Source organism: Molossus molossus, unplaced genomic scaffold, assembly GCF_014108415.1.
Source record: "Molossus molossus isolate mMolMol1 unplaced genomic scaffold, mMolMol1.p scaffold_m16_p_24, whole genome shotgun sequence".
Taxonomy (NCBI): Eukaryota; Metazoa; Chordata; class Mammalia; order Chiroptera; family Molossidae; genus Molossus; species Molossus molossus.
This window is the reverse complement of record NW_023425360.1, coordinates 3324878-3347900: the sequence shown is the minus strand read 5'-3', so window position 1 is coordinate 3347900 and position 23023 is coordinate 3324878. Positions and strand designations below refer to the sequence as shown.

At 43.9% G+C, this 23023-nt stretch overlaps 1 protein-coding gene across 2 annotated transcripts in view; it reads right to left on the bottom strand.

The window, feature by feature from the left end:
• Window positions 1-23023, bottom strand: part of CRTC3 (CREB regulated transcription coactivator 3) — a 93434-nt gene that overhangs the window by 4874 nt on the left and 65537 nt on the right. For both annotated transcript variants that reach the window (XM_036277815.1, XM_036277816.1), the window contains exons 5-13: window positions 22933-22995; window positions 20178-20278; window positions 12635-12670; window positions 10078-10163; window positions 8246-8295; window positions 7101-7318; window positions 3649-3947; window positions 625-825; window positions 456-536 (exon numbers count right to left, since the gene is read on the bottom strand). In XM_036277815.1, coding sequence (XP_036133708.1) covers window positions 456-536; window positions 625-825; window positions 3649-3947; window positions 7101-7318; window positions 8246-8295; window positions 10078-10163; window positions 12635-12670; window positions 20178-20278; window positions 22933-22995 — 1135 coding nt within the window. The remainder of the gene's footprint in view (window positions 1-455; window positions 537-624; window positions 826-3648; window positions 3948-7100; window positions 7319-8245; window positions 8296-10077; window positions 10164-12634; window positions 12671-20177; window positions 20279-22932; window positions 22996-23023) is intronic.

Here is a 23023-nt window from a genome sequence, read left to right as displayed (position 1 = left end):
AAAAATTAAAAACCAAAGGAAATGGCTGAATGGAAATAGCTTAGGGAAGGACCCCTGTCCTCACCAGGACCAAACTGTCCTGGGAGACCACACACTGTGCTGGGCACAGTGACCAGGCCTGCAGGCTAAGCCCCTCCCTGCATCCCAGTCTTCTCAGCAGAACAGGCCAGTGGACTGCCGCGGTCCCTGCCCGAAGGAACGATTCTACGGTTCTAGGACTAGAGTGTCATCATGAGTCTTCCATCACTCATTCTAACAGCTCCTCTGCTGAGGCCTGGCACTAAATAAGGCAGCCAGCACCAGCACTTTAGGGCTAGGAGAGATCCCAGGTTCTCCCCGCCACCAAGCACATCTGAAATCAGAGAAGTAGAGTTCCTAGCCTGCTTGGTGTGGGTCCCACACACTGAACAGTCCCCGCTCTGAGAAGAGGCAGGCCCCCTGGGGTGATCACTCACCTGTTGAGTAAAGGCTGGGCCTGGTCTCATGGACTGCTGGTCAAAGCTCACCTCTGGGAAAAAGTTGGTCAAAGATGAGCCCTACAGGGAATAAGGAAGGGATCATTTAGTTTGGAACTCAAGACAAAATAAGCATTCCCTCCAAACCGCTGTTCCCGCTAGGACTCGCCTGGGCCGTGAGGAGCTGGAAGTCTGACTGTGGCAGTGATGAGGCTGCGTGTGGCTGCGGAGCAGGGGGCTCCTGGGTGCGGGGCTGCGGTAGGAGAGGCTGTGGGAGTTCCTGGGGGGTGGGGTAAGGGGGAGGTGGGGACACTTGAGCTTGAGCTTCTGTGGGCAGGAAGGAAAGTGAGCTTCCATCAGAGGACACCATCTGAAAAACAAAGTCACTAAGTAGCTTAGCTTCTGAGTTTCTAGTAGAAAGTCCTTTAAGATGAGGAAATGTCACAGTGACAAAAACCTGAGATCTTCACCATGGCAGTCTATGCTGTGCTCTGAGAAGCCTATTTCTGCTTCTTCAAAGAATATCTCAAATCTCACTCTCCCCCAAAGCATTTCCCATTCACTGACAATTTCTATTGTCCTAAAAACAAAACAAAACAAAACCCCGGCCGATTTACCAGTTTCCTCTCAGTTTTCTCAGGAAAAACCATGGTGTTTTTTTTTAAAAGCTGTAAAACTGATTAAAGTTTCTGGTTGAAGATGGAAAACTGAAAAAAGCATTTAGTTCTTCTGCCTCCCAAAATTCTACAAAAGATACTAAAACAACATTAAACAACAATAAACATTCATAAACAACACTAAAACAATAACAACAAAATGATAACAAACAACATGAGGACAAAGATAATAAGATAGAAGGAAATGGCAACAAAATGTGGAAAATGAAAAGCAGATGAACAAGTGACTGGCCTGGCTGAGCTGAGAAGGCCGAAAGCTAAGCTGGCAGCGGAGAAACTAAGACGCAACCTGATTTACATCCCAGGATCCCAGAGCTGAAACCAGGAGGATCTTGTCAAAGTTTAGGTGAGAAGCGGTCAGGCTTCTGAGCCCTGGCCTGTGGAAGACTGGAGGGCTGTGTTCTGGAGAGAGGACAACAAAGGGTTTCTGGACAGGGCACCCTGACCCTAGCAGGCGAGGCACTCTCCTGAAAATACAGTTTATGAGAAAGCTCACTGTTAAACTTGAGCCCTCCACCTTTCTCTCCCAACTCAGTTCTCAGGGAAAGAAATCATCAAAGAAATCATTAAAGAAAATTTCCCAGAAATGAGGGCTATGAGTTTCCAGATTGAAGAAAGCCGCCAAATATCTAGACTCAAGTCAGGCTACATTATTCTGAAATTTGAGAAAACCGGGACAAAAAGATCCTATAAGCCTCCAGAGGGAAAAAGAGAAAGGAGATTTCATTCAAAGTATTAAGAATAAGAATGAAATTGAATTTTTCAATAGCAGTTCTAGAAACTAAAAGGGCAATGGATTAATAACTTCAACATCTCAAAAGAAAATTATTTTCAATTTAGTACTCTATATCCAGCCAAACAATGAAATGGTGAGTAGAATAAAGACATATTTAAATCATGCTATGTACTCATGTACTCTTTCTTGCAAAGCTATTGGAGGATTTGTTTTTAGCTGTATTGAGAGATCTGCTCAATTCCAAGAGTTTGGGAATGAATCAGTAATACATACATAGAAAACCAGACTAACAAGGTAGGACATTTATTAACTACCAAGAGGGAAAAAAAGTTCATTTTTTTATTTCATAGAATACTATATGGTTAAACTCTGACTACATCATTATAACTATGAAAAAATTGCATACTGAGTACTGCTCTAATCAAAATCATAACAAACCACAATGTGAAGAAAGAAGAAAGAAGTGGAGGGAAGAAATGAGTGTATGTGTGTGGGAGAATTGGGAGAACTGAAAGAGAACAAAACACTAGTCTTCCATGGTAGATTATCATTCGATAACACCTAACACTAAAAATGTAGAATAAAATAAGCATGAAAGAACGTGGGTAAACCAAAGAGATTAGCTAAAATGGTTGAAAGTAGTCATCTCTAGGGAGTGAGGAATATGGTAGGGAGGGGAAACAACTCTAACTTCAGAACAAGTCCTTTAGAAAACTATCTAACTTTTTAAACTATGAGTATGAACAACATTGATTAAAAAAAAAAACTAAATATAAAGCAAATTAAAAAATGTAAACATCTAAAAGAGGATGCTCTCTATCTATACAGTCTCCTTAACATGTATCTAGGAAGCCTGAGTAATATTTTATATATCCTGTCAAATAATTTTGCGAAATAAAATTAATAACATTAAAAAACATTAAAAAAAACAATTATGAAATAACCTCTTACCTTCTCCCGAAAGGGATTACTCATATAATCAAGATCCCGTAGCTAGTAATTGGTAAAGAATGACTAATAACTGGATTTGCCAATCCTTCCATTGTGTTCTGTCCACTCCTCCTTGCTAAGTCATTACTCATTTATGGAGCAGTGGTTAGTAAGTGATGGTATAATGTGACCAACAAGTTAAAAATATATTCACTGATGATTTTGTTAAGGAGAACCACCCTAAGAGAGCTTAGAATAAAAACAAAGTCAGCAAGGCAAAATATGATGTTTCAACCCCTGAATTTCTATAACAGGGTTGGAACTTCAGTCTCTTTCTAAACAGACTTCTTTGGGTTCTTCATAGTGATATGATCCTTATTACACCTACTATTTCATGAATAATAAAAGTATCGTTTCTCAAATCTGTAGTCGTAGTTAGGGAAGAGGTCTAATATAAAAGTTGTAGGAAGATATTATATGTCTTCTTGGGCTTGTCCTTGTGGTTTAAAGTACTTAGAGAGCCAATTATTGATTTTCCATTCCTGGTCTCCCTGAGCTAAGGTAGACATATCTAGATTGTGTCCTCTATACCCTATCCTTTTCCCCAACCTCAACTTCAAGAGTTACAATGACTGCAAACTGTTCAATGTTTGCTTAGGAATGGTTAACACACATTTGCACTTAGAAAATCATTAATGCATTCTGAATTCCTCACATTTCTGGTCTCTCTGATTTTAGATATAAGTGACCTCAAGGACAACGCTTGGTGGAATGGACCCAACCCAAAATGACGCAGAGAAGGAAAGCAATTCCTATATTGTTCAGTGTGTTTCATCGTAGTTGTTTTTACCTGTGAGGCAGGATATGGGTTCAACGGGCTGGTTAGAGAGAGCTGTCTGCTGAACCCTTGCTGTGCTTCAGGGCCAGGGGACAGCGTGAGAGGGCTGACGGGGGGCTGCCTACGCCGAGAGGGCCCACTCAGGTTTGTGGTGGAAAGAGACGGGTTGCTGAGGGAAAAGAGACGAAGTGAAGGGTGAAGAGTAGAGGCGTTGGGAGCAGATGTCTGTGGGTGACTGTTTAAGGAAGAGGAAAGCGCTGGCTGATTGAGTGTGGCCTGGATGGAGGGGTTACTCCGGGAACTCTGGAGACCTAGGAGACAACAAATTTACAAGTTACTTGTCATAATTTCAGACCAAGTCATTTGTTTTCCAAAGATTAAAGAAAACGTAGCTTCCTGTGATGTGATGATGACTCTGTATGTGGAGGAGCTCCTGGAAACTCTCCTACTGAACCTGTATCCGATGTACCAACGGCAAAGAAGGGTGCCAGCAAGAGGAGAATGTGTGCTGGAGAGGAAGGTGCTTGTGTGAGGGCCGCTGGGAGAGCAGGACCAGGCACAGTGGGTAGCAGCGGCGCACGTGCAGTGTGCTCAGCTGCAACCCAGGGAGCGGAGCCAGTGCTGTGCAACACATCCTGTCTCCAGGCCCCAGGTGTCTCTGTCCCAGGGAGCGGAGCCAGAGCTGTGCAACACATTCTGTCTCCAGGCCCCAGGTATCTCTGTCCCAGGGAGCGGAGCCAGTGCTGTGCAACACATCCTGTCTCCAGGCCCCAGGTGTCTCTGTCCCAGGGAACGGAGCCAGTGCTGTGCAACACATCCTGTCTCCAGGCCCCAGGTGTCTCTGTCCCAGGGAGCGGGGCCAGTGCTGTGCAACACATTCTGTCTCCAGGCCCCAGGTGTCTCTGTCCCAGGCATACTGCCGGGCCCTCTGCTGCTCCAGAGAACATCCTTGCACTGAGGGCGTGGATCTCAGGGAGCTGCCTCAGTGTAGCCTGTACATATCTCGAGCACGCCAGAGTCATGGGAAGAGACACTCTCCATGTCTCCTGCCCCATGGTTACATCCTCTTTGGTTTTCTGGCTCCTGAGAAACTGTTTATCACAGTCTATTCCAATTCAGGGAAAAGGAAACTTTTGCTGGTGCTTAGTTTTATGTTGGAGGGAGGGTATCAAGATTTAGCATGAGAAGAGAGTTTGGGAAAGGCATTTCCATACATGGGTAGCCAGGGAACGACCTGTCCTATGCCCGCTGGGTCCTTGACCCCTGGCACGGGCCTGGCACCGAGCGGCTTCGCTCCGTGAATGAATGCTGCTGCTGCTGCGTATCTAACCGGCAACACCCAGGTCTCACAGCTCAGCCCATCACTCTTGCACCAGCCGCGGGGGTGAGCAGAACTATATATTGTTTCATGTGGATATAAAAATTGAGTGTTAAATGAAAATGAAGAAATAAAGCATTTTTAGCTGGCAAAGAACTTTTAAAAGGTAGGAAAGATGTCTCTGATAAAGCCTTAAGTAGTATTCCACAACTCAACTCTCCATGGAAGAAGTTCAGAGACAAGGCTGGCTCAAATAAGAATTAGAAATAGGCCCTGGCCAGTTTGGCTCAGCGGTTAGAGCGTTGGCCTGCGGTCCGAAGAGACCCGGGTTCGGTTCCCGCTAAGGGCATGTACCTCGGTTGCAGTTTGTCCCCGGCCCTGGTTGGTCGTGCAGGTGGCAGCCACTTGATGTGTCCCTTTCACGTCGATGTTTCTCTCTCTCTCTCTCTTCCTCTCTCTCCCTCCCACTCTATCTGTACAAAAAATGGAAAAATGTCCTCGGGTGAGGATAAAAAAAATAAATAAATAAAAAGAAAAAGAAATAGCCCTGGCTGGGTGGCTCAGTTGGTTGGAGCAAAGTCCGGTTCACCAAAAGGTTGAGGGTTTGATTCCCAGTCAGGGCACATACCTAGGTTACAGGTTTGAGCCCTGGTTGGGGCACATATGGGAGACAACCAATTGATGTTTCTCTCTCACATCGATGTTTCTCTCTCTCCCTCCCTTCCTCTCTCTCTCAAAACCAAAAATCAAAAGCCAAACAAACAAAAAAACATATCCTTGGGTGAAGATTAAAAAAAAAAAAATCAGAGCTAAAGATATGAACTTCGTTTTTTTTTAAAAAAAAAAAAACCCCACTCATTCAGAAAGAAAGCATAAACATCTTTAAAAAATTATGTGCAACTTTGCTTACCATGCATTTTGAGTTCCATGCATAGGAACTAGAAAAACTTGACACTGGTTCTGACATATGCTGGACAAAATAAGGCTTATTTGAGGAAAATAAGAGGCAGTGGTTAAAATCAGGATTTCCAGATGAAGCACAGTGTTAGAGGCGACACGGGAGAATGCCGGCTTCCCTAAGACCCAAGGGAGCTAAGTGCCGATGTGATTTCACTTATGTGACCCTGAATGTCTTTTTTCAGAGAATGTCTACAGGCACATAAGTAAAGCAGCAGGATAAACAAATGACCAAAATAATAAAAAATAAAGGTGGTTGCTGAAATCAGTTCTTCAAACCTAAAATTATGTTGCAACCTGGCAGCATGACTGTAAATCTCCAGAGAGCCTTCCAGGTGACCACCCTGAAGCGGACCACTCTCATTTGTGTGGTGAGTTCTGCTTTACATAGACAAGTCAGGCTGAACCCAGAGTGGAAAGCAGCACTCTCTTTCCCCATAGACCCACACGATTCTTAGGACCATTATGGCCAGGGCCGTCCCACACCCCTGGGTGAAAGAGGGAGTAATAACACTGCCCTACACACTGATCAGAGCACATGTCAAGGTTTAAGCAAATGTAGTCACATGGGGTCTGACCTGTAAACACTCAAATTCATATAGTAACATCCAAGTCACATTATGGGTAGCATATTAATACAACTACATGCCACATCTTTTAGCACTTCTGAAAATTTGAGCCATTAATTTTGAACTGTGGTAGATTTCCATTTAATATATGTATCTATCTAAGTATAAATGCTGTCATTGTATCCACTGTAAATTTTCTAAAATGCAAAATGTTCTCTTTTGAAATCCAATGGGAAATTAGAGGGAACTAGAGAGACAGCTATGATGATTACATAGCATAGCATCCTATGATAGTTAATGAAAGCCACTAACATTGTTCAGCCAACACAGAATAGAATGGACACTTATTTCTTGACTCTCAAATCTTATTCTCCAAGTCCCCGGGATACATGGGCTGAAGAAGATGATAAAGAAGGAGGTTTAGCAGAGCTGCTCCAGAGCTCATAACGTCCAGCAGAAACTGGGCCACCAAAGCAACATGTCAGCAGGGTCAAGAGCTATAAGAACAGGTACGTGCTCTTACTCCACAATCCACTAACAGGCCACGTGGCTTGGGAACCACCTATTATTAAGCCACCAGTGGACATGGGCAAGGTCCTTACAGAGCAGGGGATACTTACCAGAAGAGCTTCTTATGCCCAGGTGAGTCATAGCAGCAGGAAGGTTGCCCACGCTATTCCCCATACTCATGCTACTAAAGAGGTGGTCACCAGGGTCCAGGGAGGCCGGCAGGGGCGCTGAGTAGTGGAGGTTGGTTAGATCTGGCAGTGACCCTCCAGTGTTCAGGGTCCCCAGAAAGGGTGAGAGGCCTATATTTTGATTGTTGTGTGGAAAAGTGCTAAAAAAGGAAAGATAAGTGTTATTTTCTAAAATCATTAGGCTTTGGGGAACAGGACATGTCTGATACATTTCCCTTGTCAAATAAAAGCAGTAGGTATCAAAGATTCAAGCGCTCATATAAGCTCTGCCTCTTCCTCATCCTCAGAATTTGCTTCCTTGGCTTAACCTCTCTGAAGTGCCATTCTCTACCTGTTAAGTTGGACTGAGGATGCCATCTAGGGCCACCTTATAGGAATATTTCCCAAGACCAGATGAGACAACTGATGCAAAAGTCCTTTAAAAATTATAAGCACCATATAAAGGCCTTGCTGTGTAATATACAGGATTCTGTTTGCTAGATTTCTAAATTGTCTTTCCTGCAAAAAAAACTACCTCTGTATCAACCAGATACCTTCCAAGATACAGTTTTTCAATTACAGTGTGGAGGATGGCTTAAGGGAACAAAAAGACAGCAGGGAGAACCAGTGAGGAGCTATGGCTGTGTTTCAGGAATGAATTCAATTGAGGACACTTCATTCAATATGGCACCTTTTAAGTGTACAGTTCAGTGGCATTAAGTACCTTCGGAGAAACTCAAGAAACTTGTATGTAACCAAGGTGCCAAGTGCCACAGTGTGTGGCTGGTGGGCTCTTCTCCACACCTGCACACTTCTGCTTCAAGGTGTGTGTTTACCAAAAGTCAGTTGTGTCATTCTCCCACATATTTATGGCAGCTTTATTTGTTACCACAGTATGTAATATAACTACTTTAAATAAATAAAATATAAGTACCAAACGAGAGCTGTTGTTTTTATGAAAATTTAGTTGACTTTCAGTTCCCACGTGACGGGTGTATTTTCTCAGTTCTGTGACAAAGCAGTAAGACTTCCCTTCCGGGAAAACCTTCAGGACAGACTGAGCCACGAACAGAAACAACATCACTTACTTGCCACCTCCAACATCACAGGATCGAGGGCGCCCTGACAGGGATTGAACCTGGAGAGAGAGAAGTTGGGCTTACTCACTTCAAAGCCAAAGTCAAGTTTTTAGAAGAATCTTTCTAAGTATCTTGGGCTCCAGTCAGGACAAGGCAGTAAATACACTTCATTTAGCAGCCCTTTCAGTTCTGACTATACTTCTCCAGGCACAAGGGAGGCAGAACATTAATACATTTTCTTAATTTGATGTTTATTATTTTATCTTCTAGATGAATAGTATTTCCTTCAAAAAGGCCAATGTTTTACATATAGAACTTTAATTTATTTATTTTTATCCTCACCCAAGGACATTTTTACACTTTATCTTGAGATTTAGAGTGGGAGGGCGAGAAGGAGGAAGAGAGAGAGAGAAACATCGACGTGAAACACATCGAGTGGTCTCCACCCACATGACCCCAACCAGGGCCGGGGACAAACCGCAACCGAGGTAGGTGCCCTTAGCGGGAACCGAACCCGGGCCTCTCTAGTGTTGGCCGACGCTCTAACCACGAGCCAAACCGGCCAGGGCTACATATAGAACTTTTAAATAAACATCCCTTTTCCAATTGGCCTGAAAGGAAAAGAATACAAAAGATAAAACAGGGTGAGGAAAGAAGAAATTACTATCACAAGAAAATAAATATTTTTTCAACTAGAAAGTAAGCAGGGTGGTGGGGCACAGGAATTTTGTTGTTTATGCAGACTCCCTGGACCTAGAATGCCGGGCAAAAGGTGCTCTATAAATATACTGTATGTTGAAAACGTGAACGAACCCACTGACTCAAGTCTTCTCCCAGAAATGATTTACGAGAACTACAAACCCTTCAGAACTAAGGGAGACGAGTGCCTCTCCCCAGAGGGAGGGCCTGGTACTCAGGAAAGAGTGGCTGTGGCTGCCTTCTGTGCTGGAGAAGATATTACTGTCCTCTGGTACAAGCCTCCAAAATGACTTGTGTCTCCACAGCCAAAAAGACAAAGTGTGGCTGCTTAGCCTATGTTTAAGGAGATAAATTTTAAATCATATCTCTTTTTCCCCTCCAAATGATGCAACATCAAATGCCTCTTACTTTTACAAAAGCCCACTCTAATGCTGAAGTGGATGTGGCAGAAGAAAATGGAACAGGATGCAGGAGCCTAGACAGGCGGGTGGTTAAGCACAGAAGCAATACAAGCAATGGAATCACTAAGGGCTGGGACAATGAGCTGTTTCCTTTCAAAGGCAACAGCGCGTCCCTATGGCAAGAAGGGCCCAGTCAAGTACCATGGGACCGCCCTTCTTCCACAGTTGAGGGCATGGTGGGGGTCAGCTAGCACACGTGTAGACACAAATATGAAAAGGCTCATAGAAATCATAAAACAGATGATTTGTTTACTGACTCCCTGAGGACTCAGGTCAAATGTCCTTGATTTAAAAAAGGGATATCTGGTGAGCCAGCAATTCAGGGCAGAAGCTGGTGACTGGTAGATGCTGTTGGCTACAAAACAGAAAAGTCTGCCTATGATTTGTAACCAGGTTTCAGTACTTTTAGTAATATGAATGACATATGGGGGACTGATAGATTTTTCTGAATCAGTTCATTCATATGCAAATTAGGAAGACAAAAGATCACTGTACTAACCCACCAACAAAATGTGATGATTTTTATGTGAACCATCATTCCCTAGTGTATTCTTCCCAGCTCTGTCCCCAGAGAAACTCTCTTGCTTTCCCCCTAATTCCTCCTTTGCTCCCCTGCAGGATTTCACAATGGCCTCTGACACAGCCAGTGATCACAAACACAGCTGAGCACTGTTCACCCACCTCCTTGGTCTCCCACAGTTGTTTTGGCAGTGGCTTGGGAACGTTTAACAGATGCTCTTCTTTCAGTGAACCCGCGAAAGATACCACTAAAGAGGGGAAAGCACATTCATTGCATTAGATGGTAGCCATCCCACCTATGGCCAAACAAATGATCTTCGTTAAGAAAAAAAAAAAAAAAATGATTTACTTCACAAATATTTCTTGTTCTGAGAGAGAGAGACCAGAAGACAAGGGAAGGTCCAGCCCTCGGGAATTAGGAGATCTGATGCCAGGAAGGGGATTCAACATTAGAGGCACAGGTGCCTGCTCGAAACTACACATGCAGTTAGGTTTTGGTGACCATGTGAGCTCCAGTTTGACTGTCAGGTTGTGACTGTCTATTTTAGCCCCACATGGGATACCCAAGGATAACAGACTCCAGAAAGAAGTCACTTAAAACAAGGACCAAAATTTCAGAGTAAATTCTGAGAAAAAGATTTCAAAAACGGAAATAAAAACTCTAAAGTAAGTTTATTTTGCCTTATATTTAATAGCACTTAGGGTGTGATGGCATTGGTGGATTTCTAGAATGAGTTGAGGATGATGGGGGCAGAATGTCCCTGACAGCACTGTAATAGAGCCCGGCCCAGTGTCTTTACAGTTACTCCTTACACCATCCTGACAGCTGTCATTCCTACTCAAATATGCCAGGCTTGATCAATGTCCTAGGTCTCTCTCTTAATCGTGATAGTCAAACCACTCTTTTCTGAACATTTTGTCAACATCCTTGTTTGATTTTCTTTTCTTCGAATGCTACTTAGTCTAGCTCTTAATATAAACTGCTTCAGAAATGTGAACTCCACAAGGGCAGGGCCTTTATTCTACTCACCTACCAGGGCGTGCTGAAAACAGTGCCAGGTAAATCCTGGCCCTTCAGCTGACTCTCACACTGGAGGGCAGGAGTAACAGGTTTGAGAGCCTTTGCAAAGCAGTACAATGGGACACTTGAGAATAAACAATCAGACCTGGCCCGTTTGGCTCCGCGGTTGGAGCGTCGTCCTGTGGACCAAAGGGTCTTGGGTTGATTCTTGGTCAAGGGCACAGGCCTGAGTTACAGGTTTGATCCCCCGGCCCAGGTCGGGGCCCTTCGGGAGGCAGCCAACTGACGTTTCTCGCTCACATTGATGTTTCTCTCTCTCTCTCTCCCTCCCTTCCTTCTACTCTATCTAAAAAAATCAATGAAAAAATTTCCTCGGGTGAGGATTAACAACAACAACAAAGAAGAATAAACAATCGCTATCTAAGGCACTGATGGATGATAGGAAAAGTTTCAAGGGCTAACTGTGGTGGCTTCATGATTCAAGGCTACTTCTCATAAGAGGTTGGTCACAGAAATATGGTTGGGGTAGACACCAAGGCCTTAAAGAGGATTGCTTTCTTAGAGAAGTTCATTGTTTTTAGTCTCTCTTAATACCCGAGATTGGTTGAGAAGTTCTCAAAGGATTCAATGGGGAAATGCAAAGAAGCTTGAAGCCAATTATTTATTTCTGTCTAGTAGATGTTTCAACTTTTTGTGATTTTACTCATGGCCTAGAATGCCTTGCCCAGAAAAGGACTCTACAGGATGATGGTAGAGTATTGAGCCTCTGATGCAAGATGCTCCTCATGTAGCATCTTTCCCACGAGTCCTTATCTCCGCAATATATAAACCTAATTTAATTGTTCACTTTCAGGTTGTGAAAATTAAATTTCAGATTATGAAGATTTAGGGAAAAGAAAACAGTGCCTGGTACTGAATGAATAAACGAACTGTCAGACCCTCATTTATCACTGGCTTTGAGTGACATTTCAGTAGATCTCCAACATCATTTTAACTGGTTTTACAAAACTCGGTATCTTCTGCAACAGCTACAATTTCATTTTGCAATCAGTTTGCACCTTCCTCACACAGCTTATTTACATCTGTCAATCGCTGAGTCTCAAAACTTTCTAAATGGATAGACAGGCAGCTGAAGAGGGAGGAATACTGGAATAACTAATGGTGTAAGTGGCCAATTCTTTAGTATCTTTTTTTCCTTAAAGATTTTTTATTGATTTTTAGAGAGAGAGGAAGGGAGAAGGAGAGGGAGAGAGAGAGAAACATTAATGTGAGATTGAAACATTGATCTGCTGCCTCCTGCACGCCTCCTACCGGGGATCAAACCCACAACTGGGGCATGTGCCCTGACTAGGAATGGAACTGGCAACCTCTTGGTGCATGGGATGATGCCCAACCAACTAAGCCACATGGGCCAGGGTGACCTATTCATTAATATTTTCATATGATGACAACTTTTGCTCCCCTGTACAACCCTCTGACTGGGACTGTGGGGACTCTAATCTCACCATACACTTCCTTTGGCTTTAGTCATGGGTAGCCCTAATTTTATAGAGCATCTCAGACAAGTAAACCAATTTTCAGTTGTCAGCATTTTGAGAAGTTCTGAAACACGAGTATTAATTAGTTCATATGTTGAAAGGAGGTTGTGCAAACTACTGTCAGCATCCCATCCAGCACAGTGGCAAAATCAACCCATACCTTCCCCGTGTCCATCATTCTCACCGTCACAGAAACCTAGTGGGAAAGAAGAAAAAATATTTTTATGTGGTGCTTTCATTTTTGTTTATTCATAAATTAGTCTCTCTTTCTGATTTGAAATAGAATTTTAAAAATTCTAACAATTTTGATACATTTATTGATGTTTATCTAAGGTACATTAGCATTTATGCTAACATTAAGATAGATATGATAATTTAGGTCTAAAGTTGATTTCTATATACTTTTCTTTTTGTTAATCCTTACCTGAGGATATTTTTCCATTGATTTTTTTTTTTGTTCAGGTAGAGTGGGAGGGAGAGAGAGAGAGAGAATCATCGATGTGAAAGGGACACATCGAGTGGCTGCCACCTGCACGACCGACCAGGGCCGGGGTCAAACTGCAACCGAGGTACATGCCCTTAGTGGGAACCGAACCCGGGTCTCTCAGGACCGCAGGCCGACACTCTAACCGCTGAGCCAAACCGGCCAGGGCTCCATTGATTTTTTTAAGATAGAGTAGAAGGAAGGGAGGGGGAAAGAGAGAAACATCAATGTGAGAGAGACACATCAATTGGTTGCCTCCCGCATGACCCCGATGGGGGCTGAGCATCAAACCTGAAACCCAGGTAGTTGCCCTTAACTGGGAATTGAACCCACAACCCTTTGGTCTCTGGGCTGATACTCTAACCGCTGAGCCAAACCAGCCAGGGCCTATCGACTTTTTTCTCCTTTAAAATGATCTCACTCTTAAGTTATTTTACTGCCTCTGTCCTGAAAGAAGAACAATTTACAAAATCTGAAAACCTCTATTCAGCTTACAAAGTAAAGAAGTATGGATTGAAACCTCTTCCAAATGCTCTATCATGGGGAAGGGCAGGTTACTCCGAAAGCCAACCCCGCTGCTCACACTTACATGAGGGCCTAGAGGAGCAAACTGGAAGTTCCATGCTGTCTGTTGTCACACATACATATATTTTTTGCAAAGAGTCAAGTTACTTTCTTCTTTTTTTTTTTTTATCCTCACCCGAGGACATTTTCTATTTTTTGTTCAGATAAAGTAGGAGGGAGAGAGAGGAAGAGAGAGAGAGAGAAACATCGATGTGAAAGGGACACATCGAGTGGCTGCCACCCACATGACCAACCAGAGCCGGGGACAAACTGCAACCGAGGTACGTGCCCTTACGGGAACCGAACCCAGGTCTCTCTGGACTGCAGGCCGAAGCTCTAACTGCTGAGCCAAACCAGCCAGGGCTCAAGTTACTTTTTAAAAATAATTTATCTGAAGTCACAATCATTTTATTTTAAGATTTTTCTGTATTGATTTTAGAAAGAGAGGAATGGAGAAGGAGATAGACAGAGACATCAATGAGAGAGAACATCCGATTGGGCACCTCCTGCATGCCCCCCACTGGGGATGGGGCCCACAATCTGGGTATGTGCCCTGACTGGGAATCGAACCGGTGACCTCTTGGTGCACGGGTCGACGCTCAACCATTGAGCCACACCAGCTGGGCATTCACAGTCATTTTAAATAGTATATGTGACAGCTATACACAGAAATTTAAAATTTTGAGTTTGAATAAATTATGGCTAAATAAAATATTTTTAATCCATAAAATATATTGCTACTGACAAGTACAGTTGGAGCATCGGCCTGCGGTCCAGAGAGACCCGGGTTCGGTTCCTGTAGGGGCACGTACCTCGGTTGCAGTTTGTCCCCGGCCCTGGTTGGTCGTGCGGGTGGCAGCCACTCGATGTGTCCCTTCACGTCTATGTTTCTCTCTCTCTCTCTTCCTCCTGCTCTGTCTGAACAAAAAATGGAAAAATGTCCTCGGGTGAGGATAAAAAAAAAAAAAAAAAAGTTTTGGTATGTTTTGGGTAAGTTTAGTCTGTAAGTTAACCTGATTAGTCTGTAACAATTTAAACGAAATATCTGACAATTACTCACTCAATATATATTAAATTCCTCCACTAAATACTAGATGTGGCCGGGTGACAGAGTACAGGGAAGAAGATCGATCATGGAAGCAAATTCTATAACACAGCCGGAAGGAAACACATTTTAGTGGAGCCCGGGGCCTGGGCAACGCTAAGTGTCGCCAGGAGCAGGAAGAGTTCGACAAACTGAGCACACTCATAAAGACAGAATTTCTTTTAGGAATGGTAGGAAATGAGCTACAGAGACAAGATGCCTAACTCCACAGTCGGCACTGTTACAAGAAGAGAGAAGCTTCTTACTTATATTTTGGCTTCCCTGTGGCCCTCATATTATGCAAGGGCAGGGAACTTGACCATTCTGATCACTAAAAAGTGATAGCCCAATTACAAATAAAAAGTCTAGTTTTATACAGGAATCTGGTACTGCTTTTCTTTCCCATCAAGACTCCAGTCACTCTGGGTTTAATTAACAAGGCTGACCTGTCCCTGCAACATGAGGACTCAACTAAGAGCTACCCTGTGAAACAGCCGGAGTGGTGAGCAGACACTCTACATAACAGGCCTTTAGTGTCACCACCCTCTCCATCAGACTGGAACAGAAGGCTTCACAGAGGAGGTGGCGCCTGAGTTAGACACTGAGGATAACGATGAGGATGATAATAACAATCGCTAACATTACTGTCCGCTTATACGTACTAGGCCTTTACACAGATAACTTCACGTCATCCTCATAGCAACTCTATGAGGTAGGTACTAACCTCCAAGATCACATGCTAATTAAGTTCAGGACTAGAGCTCTGACCTGTGCGCCTTCAGAATGACCATCACGCTGCATCTGAGGATTCAGACACGTCGGAGTGAGGTGGAAAGGGATATGCCAGTGTGGAGACAGGAGGAGTCACAGCACAGGGTGGGAGGGAGGGGAGCTGAGGCTTCACTGAAAGAGTATGCCAGTAAGCTGGCATGATGCAGGAAATACAAGGTCTCAGAGCAGTGGCATGATTCAACTAAGCTTTAGAGAGATTGTTCTGACAGCAGTGTGAGAAGGATTGAAAGGAGGAAGCCTAAAGGCAGGGAAATTGGGTGGAAACCAATAGAAGAGTCCAGGCCAAAACCAGGAAGTGGGGACAGAAAGGGAGGGTAGGTTGAGGCACCACATAGGTAGACTGAGAGGAACTTGTCTACTGAGTCTATCAGGGGTGGGAATGAGAATATTCAAGACAACACCCAGATTTTGAATTTAGGTGCCCAGAAAGATGGTGGTAGCAATAACTGATATGTTAGCAGCAAGCTAACATATGACCAAAACATGCAAGCCAGGATTTTTACTACTGGATAAAAATATCATAGGAGACAAGTGTAAATAAAGGGTTACAAATAAAAAGGAACAAGTTGTGACTGTATCTCTGGAAAGAGAGGACACACTTGCATCAGTCCCACAGGGGATGGCACAGCAGGGACCAAGGCTGCATCTGTGTTCCAGACCTCATGTTCTCAGAGCCACTGAGGTGACCTCCTCAGCGTAATGGAGTCCACGTCCCCTCTCCCGGCTCTCATGCCTGATGAATCTAAAATAACTCCCAGCACAGTCAAGTCACTGAGTAGAGGAGCAGCAAGAGGTGGATCCTTTCACCAGACTGGGCCCTTTAAGAAGCTTCTAGGGCTTCGGCCTCCTCATTCTGGGCCCTCCTGCCATCTAGGTGACACTTTTTGCCCCTCTTTATGATCTGGGATGCTGTGCCTGTCCCTTCTCCCTCCTGTGTCATGAATAGGTTCACTTCTTTCAGGGTTATTTGTATTTTAAAACTTTCCCCTAACTATGCAGATCAAAGCATATTGCCTGTTGAATGGTCAATGACATCTGAGCGTCTACCTGTCTCAGAGGAGGAGCTCAGGGCTGTGGTCCCCAAAGTTGGCCATGCTCAGCTCCTAGAGCTCGGGGTGCAGAAAAGACAACTACCTTGCACGCTTTGGCCCTTGGCTCTAAGACTGCTCTCTGAAAGGATGCGCACCCCAGCCCTCCTCCACAGGCTAGCCATGAGCCGAGGAGAGTGAAGGGACAGTTCTAGGCTTTGGGACAGGGCAAGTGTCACAGAGAGCCCTCAACTGTCTCTGTGTGTATGTGTGTGAAATGATCATTAAACTGCACAGGCTGCCAGGGAAAGGATCAACATTTCTCTTTATAGATTCTGGATAATTAAACATGAGAGGAAATATAAAAATCTTGTTTGGTTGTATAAAAGTTTATTTCTGCCATTTATATCAACTGCTTATTACTTATACCTAACTGTCATGACCATCATGAAAATTACTACACATGTATCAGAATAATGGCTTTATTTTCTTGGGACACAAACTTCTGCTCATGAATGTATCCAGGCTTATTGCTCATGTAGTTAAGCTATGAGCAGATGCTCCTTTATCATCCACTCACAACAACAACAACAAAAATGAGTGGGAACATTAATTGATGCTACATCATTATGCTCAGGAAAGATTCCCAGGGACAGAGCAGTAAGTTAATGCTATGAAGCCCAATTCTGGGCTCCAATTACATTTTCCCATCACTTGTTTAATCTTTATTTGGTTGGTCCTATAATAAGAAATACCTTTTTGCAAAGCTAGTTGATATTTTTAAAATCGAAAAGGAAAGGAAAATGAAAAACTTTAATGAATTACAGGGGGAAAATGCATGAAACTATTTAAAATAGCTCCCACCAGCAAATATAATTCTCCAGAAATAATTCCCATCCTTGGAGACTTGAATAATATTTTAAACACACTGGCTTTCCCATGTAAACACATCCATATTTGGATGTGTTTCTGAGTTCTGCGATACTTGCAAGGCAACTGCAGAAGCAGCGACATGGTTTAGACATTCAAGCTGGAGGGCAGCCCACCCTCCACGACTGTCAGATACTGTGGCCCCACAATGTTTAACTGCTGAGGTGACAAGGAGCACCCACTGTGATTCTCAAGTCAACCCAGGAAGTCTGCTCTAGGAGGTCTTTCTCTGCTTTTCCTCATCTAGTAGGATCAACACTTACATTTTTTGTGTCTCATGATTCATCCTCACACCTTCTGACATTTCTTTTCCCTCTGAGGCTACATCACTCTTAGCATACATACTTCACTCAATTAATCACTTTCTTTAGTTACCTTCTTTTTTTTTTTTTATCCTCACCCGAGGACATTTTTTCATTTTTTGTTCAGACAGAGTAGGAGCAGAGAGAGGAAGAGAGAGAGAAACATCGACGTGAAAGGTACCCATCGAGTGGCTGCCACCCGCACGACACAACCAGGACCGGGGACAAACTGCAACCGAGGTACATGCCCTTAGCAGGAACTGAACCTGGGTCTCTCCGGACCACAGGCCAACACTAACCGCTGAGCCAAACCGGCCAGGGCTTTAGTTACTTTCTTTTCTCTTTGAATGTAAGCTTCAAAGCTACTGACTTAAATTACCGATGATTTCCTTGTACTCTCTAGGCCTTTAAGCCATTTTTAGAGTAAATTCTGCCAGAAGGACGAAGTACAGCTCTTTATTCGGGGTTCCAGGGTGAAAACTTACCAGTCTGGTTCCCTCCCAGTCCGGGGAGACCACGACCCTACTGCCGTCACCAGGCCCCACGGATCGCAGTCTCTACTTCTGCCGGGCTGTCAGCATCTTCCCACCTTACCTACCCTGAGCTGAACGGCTCCACCTCCCCAGGTTTTCCACTTCTCTGGCCTACACCTGATTCCAACATTACTGGCAGCTTTGCTCTTCTCTCCCCACGTATGGAAACACGGCTCGGCGGCCTTACTCGATTCTAAAAAATCTCACACTTCACAAGCAAGCAACCGTTTAGGCAAATGTAGTCATCTCTGAATTGCACCAGGGGAACAAATGTAGCAACAATTATTATTGAATTCTATCCCTACTATGTGCAAGAAAATAAGACCTAGAATGTTCTCCTTGGGAAGAACAGACTATTTAGGCTTTAAGTTGTCTAAAAAGTAAAGAAACCAGAAAAGCTGGGGTTATCTTGGCTAAAGATTTATTCTCCTGTTTCAAGACCAAGCACACAATCCTTCCTGTTTGTGCACAAGAGTCCATCTGGAATACTGACTGGCATATGGAACGAATAATTCAAAGCCACTGTACCTCTACATTAAAAACCCAGACAGGCAGGCTTGGAGTGTGTCTTAGTGAGCAGGCCTTGTCTCGTGTACAGGCTAGATGCTGGCGAGTGCTCTGCACACGCAGCCACTGTGTAGTTTCCCCACACTTCCCCATCACTGAGGGCTCCTCTGGTCAGGCACAGAGCCGGAGGTAAGACCACTAAGATGCCGACTTCAAGAAATCTACTCTGAGCACAAAGAGTGACACAGGTGCCCACACAGCCATCTGCATGTAGCTGCTCTGGGATCTTAGGAGGACATGGGTAGTTCTGGGCTGGCAATGAGAGGAAGGTCAAGGATGGCTACATGGAAATGGTGACAAAGCGGAGGGTGCTGATCAGGTGGGTCAGGAGTGAGGTAAGAGAGGAAAGATGGGAACAGAATGAAACACTAATAGAACCCAATGTGGTTCTCATGGCTGACTTGGGGAGTGAGGCTGATGGGGAGGAGAGAGGGAAGAGAAGTGGAGGGCAAGGGTCCTGGAGCTCCTGTCATTCTGGACAGAGACTGGGATTTTCTCCTGGGGGGGGGGGGTAGCACAGAGGGTTGTAATCAGGAGATGAATATGATCAGGTTTGAGTTCACTCTGGAAGAAGATGCTTTACTCACTCTGGTCCATGGGAGGCAGAACAATGGTCTACCCAGCAAACTGGGAACAACTGAGCAGGCGATGCCCACTCCAGCTCGGCCCCTCTTCTCAGGGCATGCCTTCTCTGCTCCGCCTGCCCTTCAGCCTGATCGCAGCCCTCCCATGGCGGCTGACCTGTCCAGTGCTGCTGGTCATCATAATAGGCATGGACCCACAGAGAGAATCTACGACCTCTGGTCATTAATAAAGATGATATTTAGTCTGGCCAGTGTGGCTCAGTGGACTGAGCGATGTCCCCTGGACTGAGAGGTCCTGGTTCCATCCCCAGTCAGGGCACATGCCCAGGTTGCGGGCTCAATCCCCACTAGGGGGCGTGCAGGAGGCAGACGATCAATGTTTCTCTCTCACATAGCTATTTCTGTCTCCCTTCCTCTCTCTCCAAAAAAACAATAAAAACATTTTTAAAAATGATATTTAGCTCCATCTGTCACTTCTGATTTTATTTGTTTGTTCAGATCCTAGATGAGAAAAGAGGACCTTCAGAGAAATCACATAAAACTGGATTAGAAATTTATAGGACTGGAAATAAAGAGACCAGTTAGAAAGTTACAATGAGTCCAGATGAAAATGACGAGTGCGTTGGGGAAAAAAGGAAACTTGAGGGCCAAAAGATGCCAAGGAGGGAGAATCTGCCAAGGAGAGGCAGGAACAAAGTATGTGACCTCGTAAGCTCCATTCTCATTTCACCATGAACACATACACTTTTCCCGCACTGAGCTGGAGAAGTGCACACACCGTGTAAGATCAGACAGAAAGCACAGCCGTTGTTGGCAGGGGGCCCGTGTGTCTTACCCATGTATGCAGCCGGCCAGGCCGACTGGCCCCCTCCTCCATAGGGGTCCTGGGGCTTGGTGCTCAGAGCACTTGTGTGAAGAGCAGAATCAGAATTGGTCCTAAGGGGAAAAGAGAGTCTGGCTGAAAATCCATTTTTCCTTAGTGAAAATGCAATATTCCTCACTGAAAATTACCAACAGGAGAGAAAGTAAGGATAATTATTTACAATAATCCATAAAATGAGGGATTTGGACTTACCTGAAGTACTTTACGTCAATAACAGCCCCTGAGGGTCATCCACACCCAACATGACTTTAATTTGTACTCGCGTAGCTTTACACCTTGAAGCTGATGGCACAGCATGATGATCTATTTTAAACAAGGCCTCGGACGTGTGGCTTCCTCTAGACCTGCCCATCCTTCCTCCACTGAGAGTAACTCCCCCTGTATGAAGGATCATCTATAGCAGCAGTTCTCAAATCCTTTCAGGAAGAGTGCAAGTCAAGATGGCTTTTATTTACTTATTTATTTATATTTGTCTTTATTGATTTTTTTTTAGAGAGAGGAAGGAAGAGAGATAGAAACATTGATGTGAGAGAGCCACATCAATTGGCTGCACACCCCCTACTGGGGATTGAGCTCACAACCGGGGCATGTGCCCTGACCGGGAATCGAACCGGGACCTCTCAGTCCATGGGACGACGCTCAATCCACTGAGCCACACAGGCTGGGCAAGATGACTTTTAGTTACTACTAAAATGTTCTTTGCCCTTTCACTCATTCTCTGATGAGCACAGTGGAGTCTGACAGAAGCTATGTGACATGTGAAGTCACCACAGACTGAATGCATAAGCAGAGAACCCAGTAGAGAATTGTCAAGAGGATGGATAACAATGCCACTCTTTTCAATAAATTTGTTTTGGAAAATGTAACTCCGTTTCTTAAAAAACATCTATGTTAACATGCAATGGGTTTATTATTTTTATTTTGCTATTCTAAAATTCATTAATAGGTAACGTTTAAAAAGCTCTCTAATTTCTAATATCAATAGACAAATACCAATAGATACACCCACATAAACAGAAACTTCAGGGTCTCAATAGTGTTTAAGGTGGTAAAGGAGCCCTAAGACAAAAAGCTCAGGAACCACTGATCTATAGCATATTTCTGAAATTCCCCCAGACAGCTCCCATTTCTAAACAGCCTCGATTCCAAGAGATGATTATTGTTTCGAGCAAGGTCGAACTGTCTGCCATAAAAAGAACTGTGGACTTCAAATCAGCCTAAAATGCTTTTGTGTGGTCTGTTCCAGGCAATAGCCTCGTGTGGTCTCACTCCATGTGGCTGTGTTGTGTTCAGACCTGGGAGAAGCAGTTCAGAACTTGCGTGTTGCAACAGGAAGAGCATGGACTCTGGGATCAGAGAGCCCTGGGTTCAGATCCAGCTCCATTAGAGTCAAAGAGACTCAAAAGAAGATAAGATGCAGAGAGACAATGAGGAAATTTTTTTTTTCTTTTTGAAGATCTAATTGGCTTTATTAAGTGATTCATGCATCGGGCAGCATCTCATCTAGCAGCTAGAGGAGCACTCCCTGGGAAAATTTAAATATAGACCAGTATTAGATAATATTAATGAGTTATTAATTTGTTAAGTATAATAATGGAATTGTGATGATGATTATTATTATTTTTGGTACGTGCCCCTAGTGGGAACTGAACCCATGACTCTCTAGTCTGCAGGCCGCCGCTCCAACCACTGAGCCAAACCGGGCCAGGGCTGATTATGGTTTTTTTTTTTAAAAGGTTCTTATCAGCCTTACACTGTCAGATATATACAGGTGAGAGACTATCTAGCCAGCAGTAGAGGGTGGGGGTAGAGAAGAAACAAGCCTAGAGGAATGCTAAGGACCGAGGCTGAGAGATGAGCACAAAGGACTTCTTATAAATCTTTTCCTTTTGTGTAGGTTTAAAATTTAGCATTATAAAAAGGTTTTTTTACATCCCAGTTTCATCACATATTAGCTAAGTGGTCTTGGACAAGTCATTAATCTCTTCTAACAGAAATAAAAACCTCATTCTTATAGGATGTCATCAGGATTAAAAGGACTATTCAGAACACTGACCACTGGAGCCTGTCCCAAAGTGAGCATAACAATAGTTAACGTGCCCTGGCCAGTTTGGCTCAGCAGTTAGAGGGACGGCCCGTGGACCAGAGAGTTTCGGGTTTGGTTCCTGCTAAGGGCAGGTACCTCAGGTGCAGTTTGTCCCCGGCCCTGGTTGGCGTTGTGCGGGTGGCAACCACTCGATGTGTCTCTCTCACATTGATGTTTCTCTCTCTCTTCCTCCCACTCTATCTGAAGATAAATGCAAAAATGCCCTCGGGTGAGGATAAAAGAAAACAAAACACAATAGTTAACATTTGTTGAATACTTATTATCTTATTTCATCTTCACAACCATCCCTTGGTGTAGGTACCATTATCTCCCTTTTCCAAATGAGTCAGCTGAGGCACAGAGATGTTAAACAGCTTGTTCAAGGTCACATAGGCAAATCCTGTAGTCCCACCCCAGACCTCATATTCTTATACTGTATTATTCTGTCCTCTGCGGACAGAATTTAATAAATGGTAAGGGGTTTGAGGTTTGTTTTCTTAACACTTCATATAAATACAACTGGTATGAATTGGCAACTAGATAATATGTAAAAAACATCAGGGCAATCAAATGAATTGGTCATCTTTAAAAGTTATTTCTACTAGGAAATGATGCATGTACCTGTTAAGTGCAGATGTCAGCCTGAACCCAGGATGCTTTTCGTCTTTCCAAGGAGGCTGCTGCCTTTAAAAACCAGAATAACAAAAAGAAA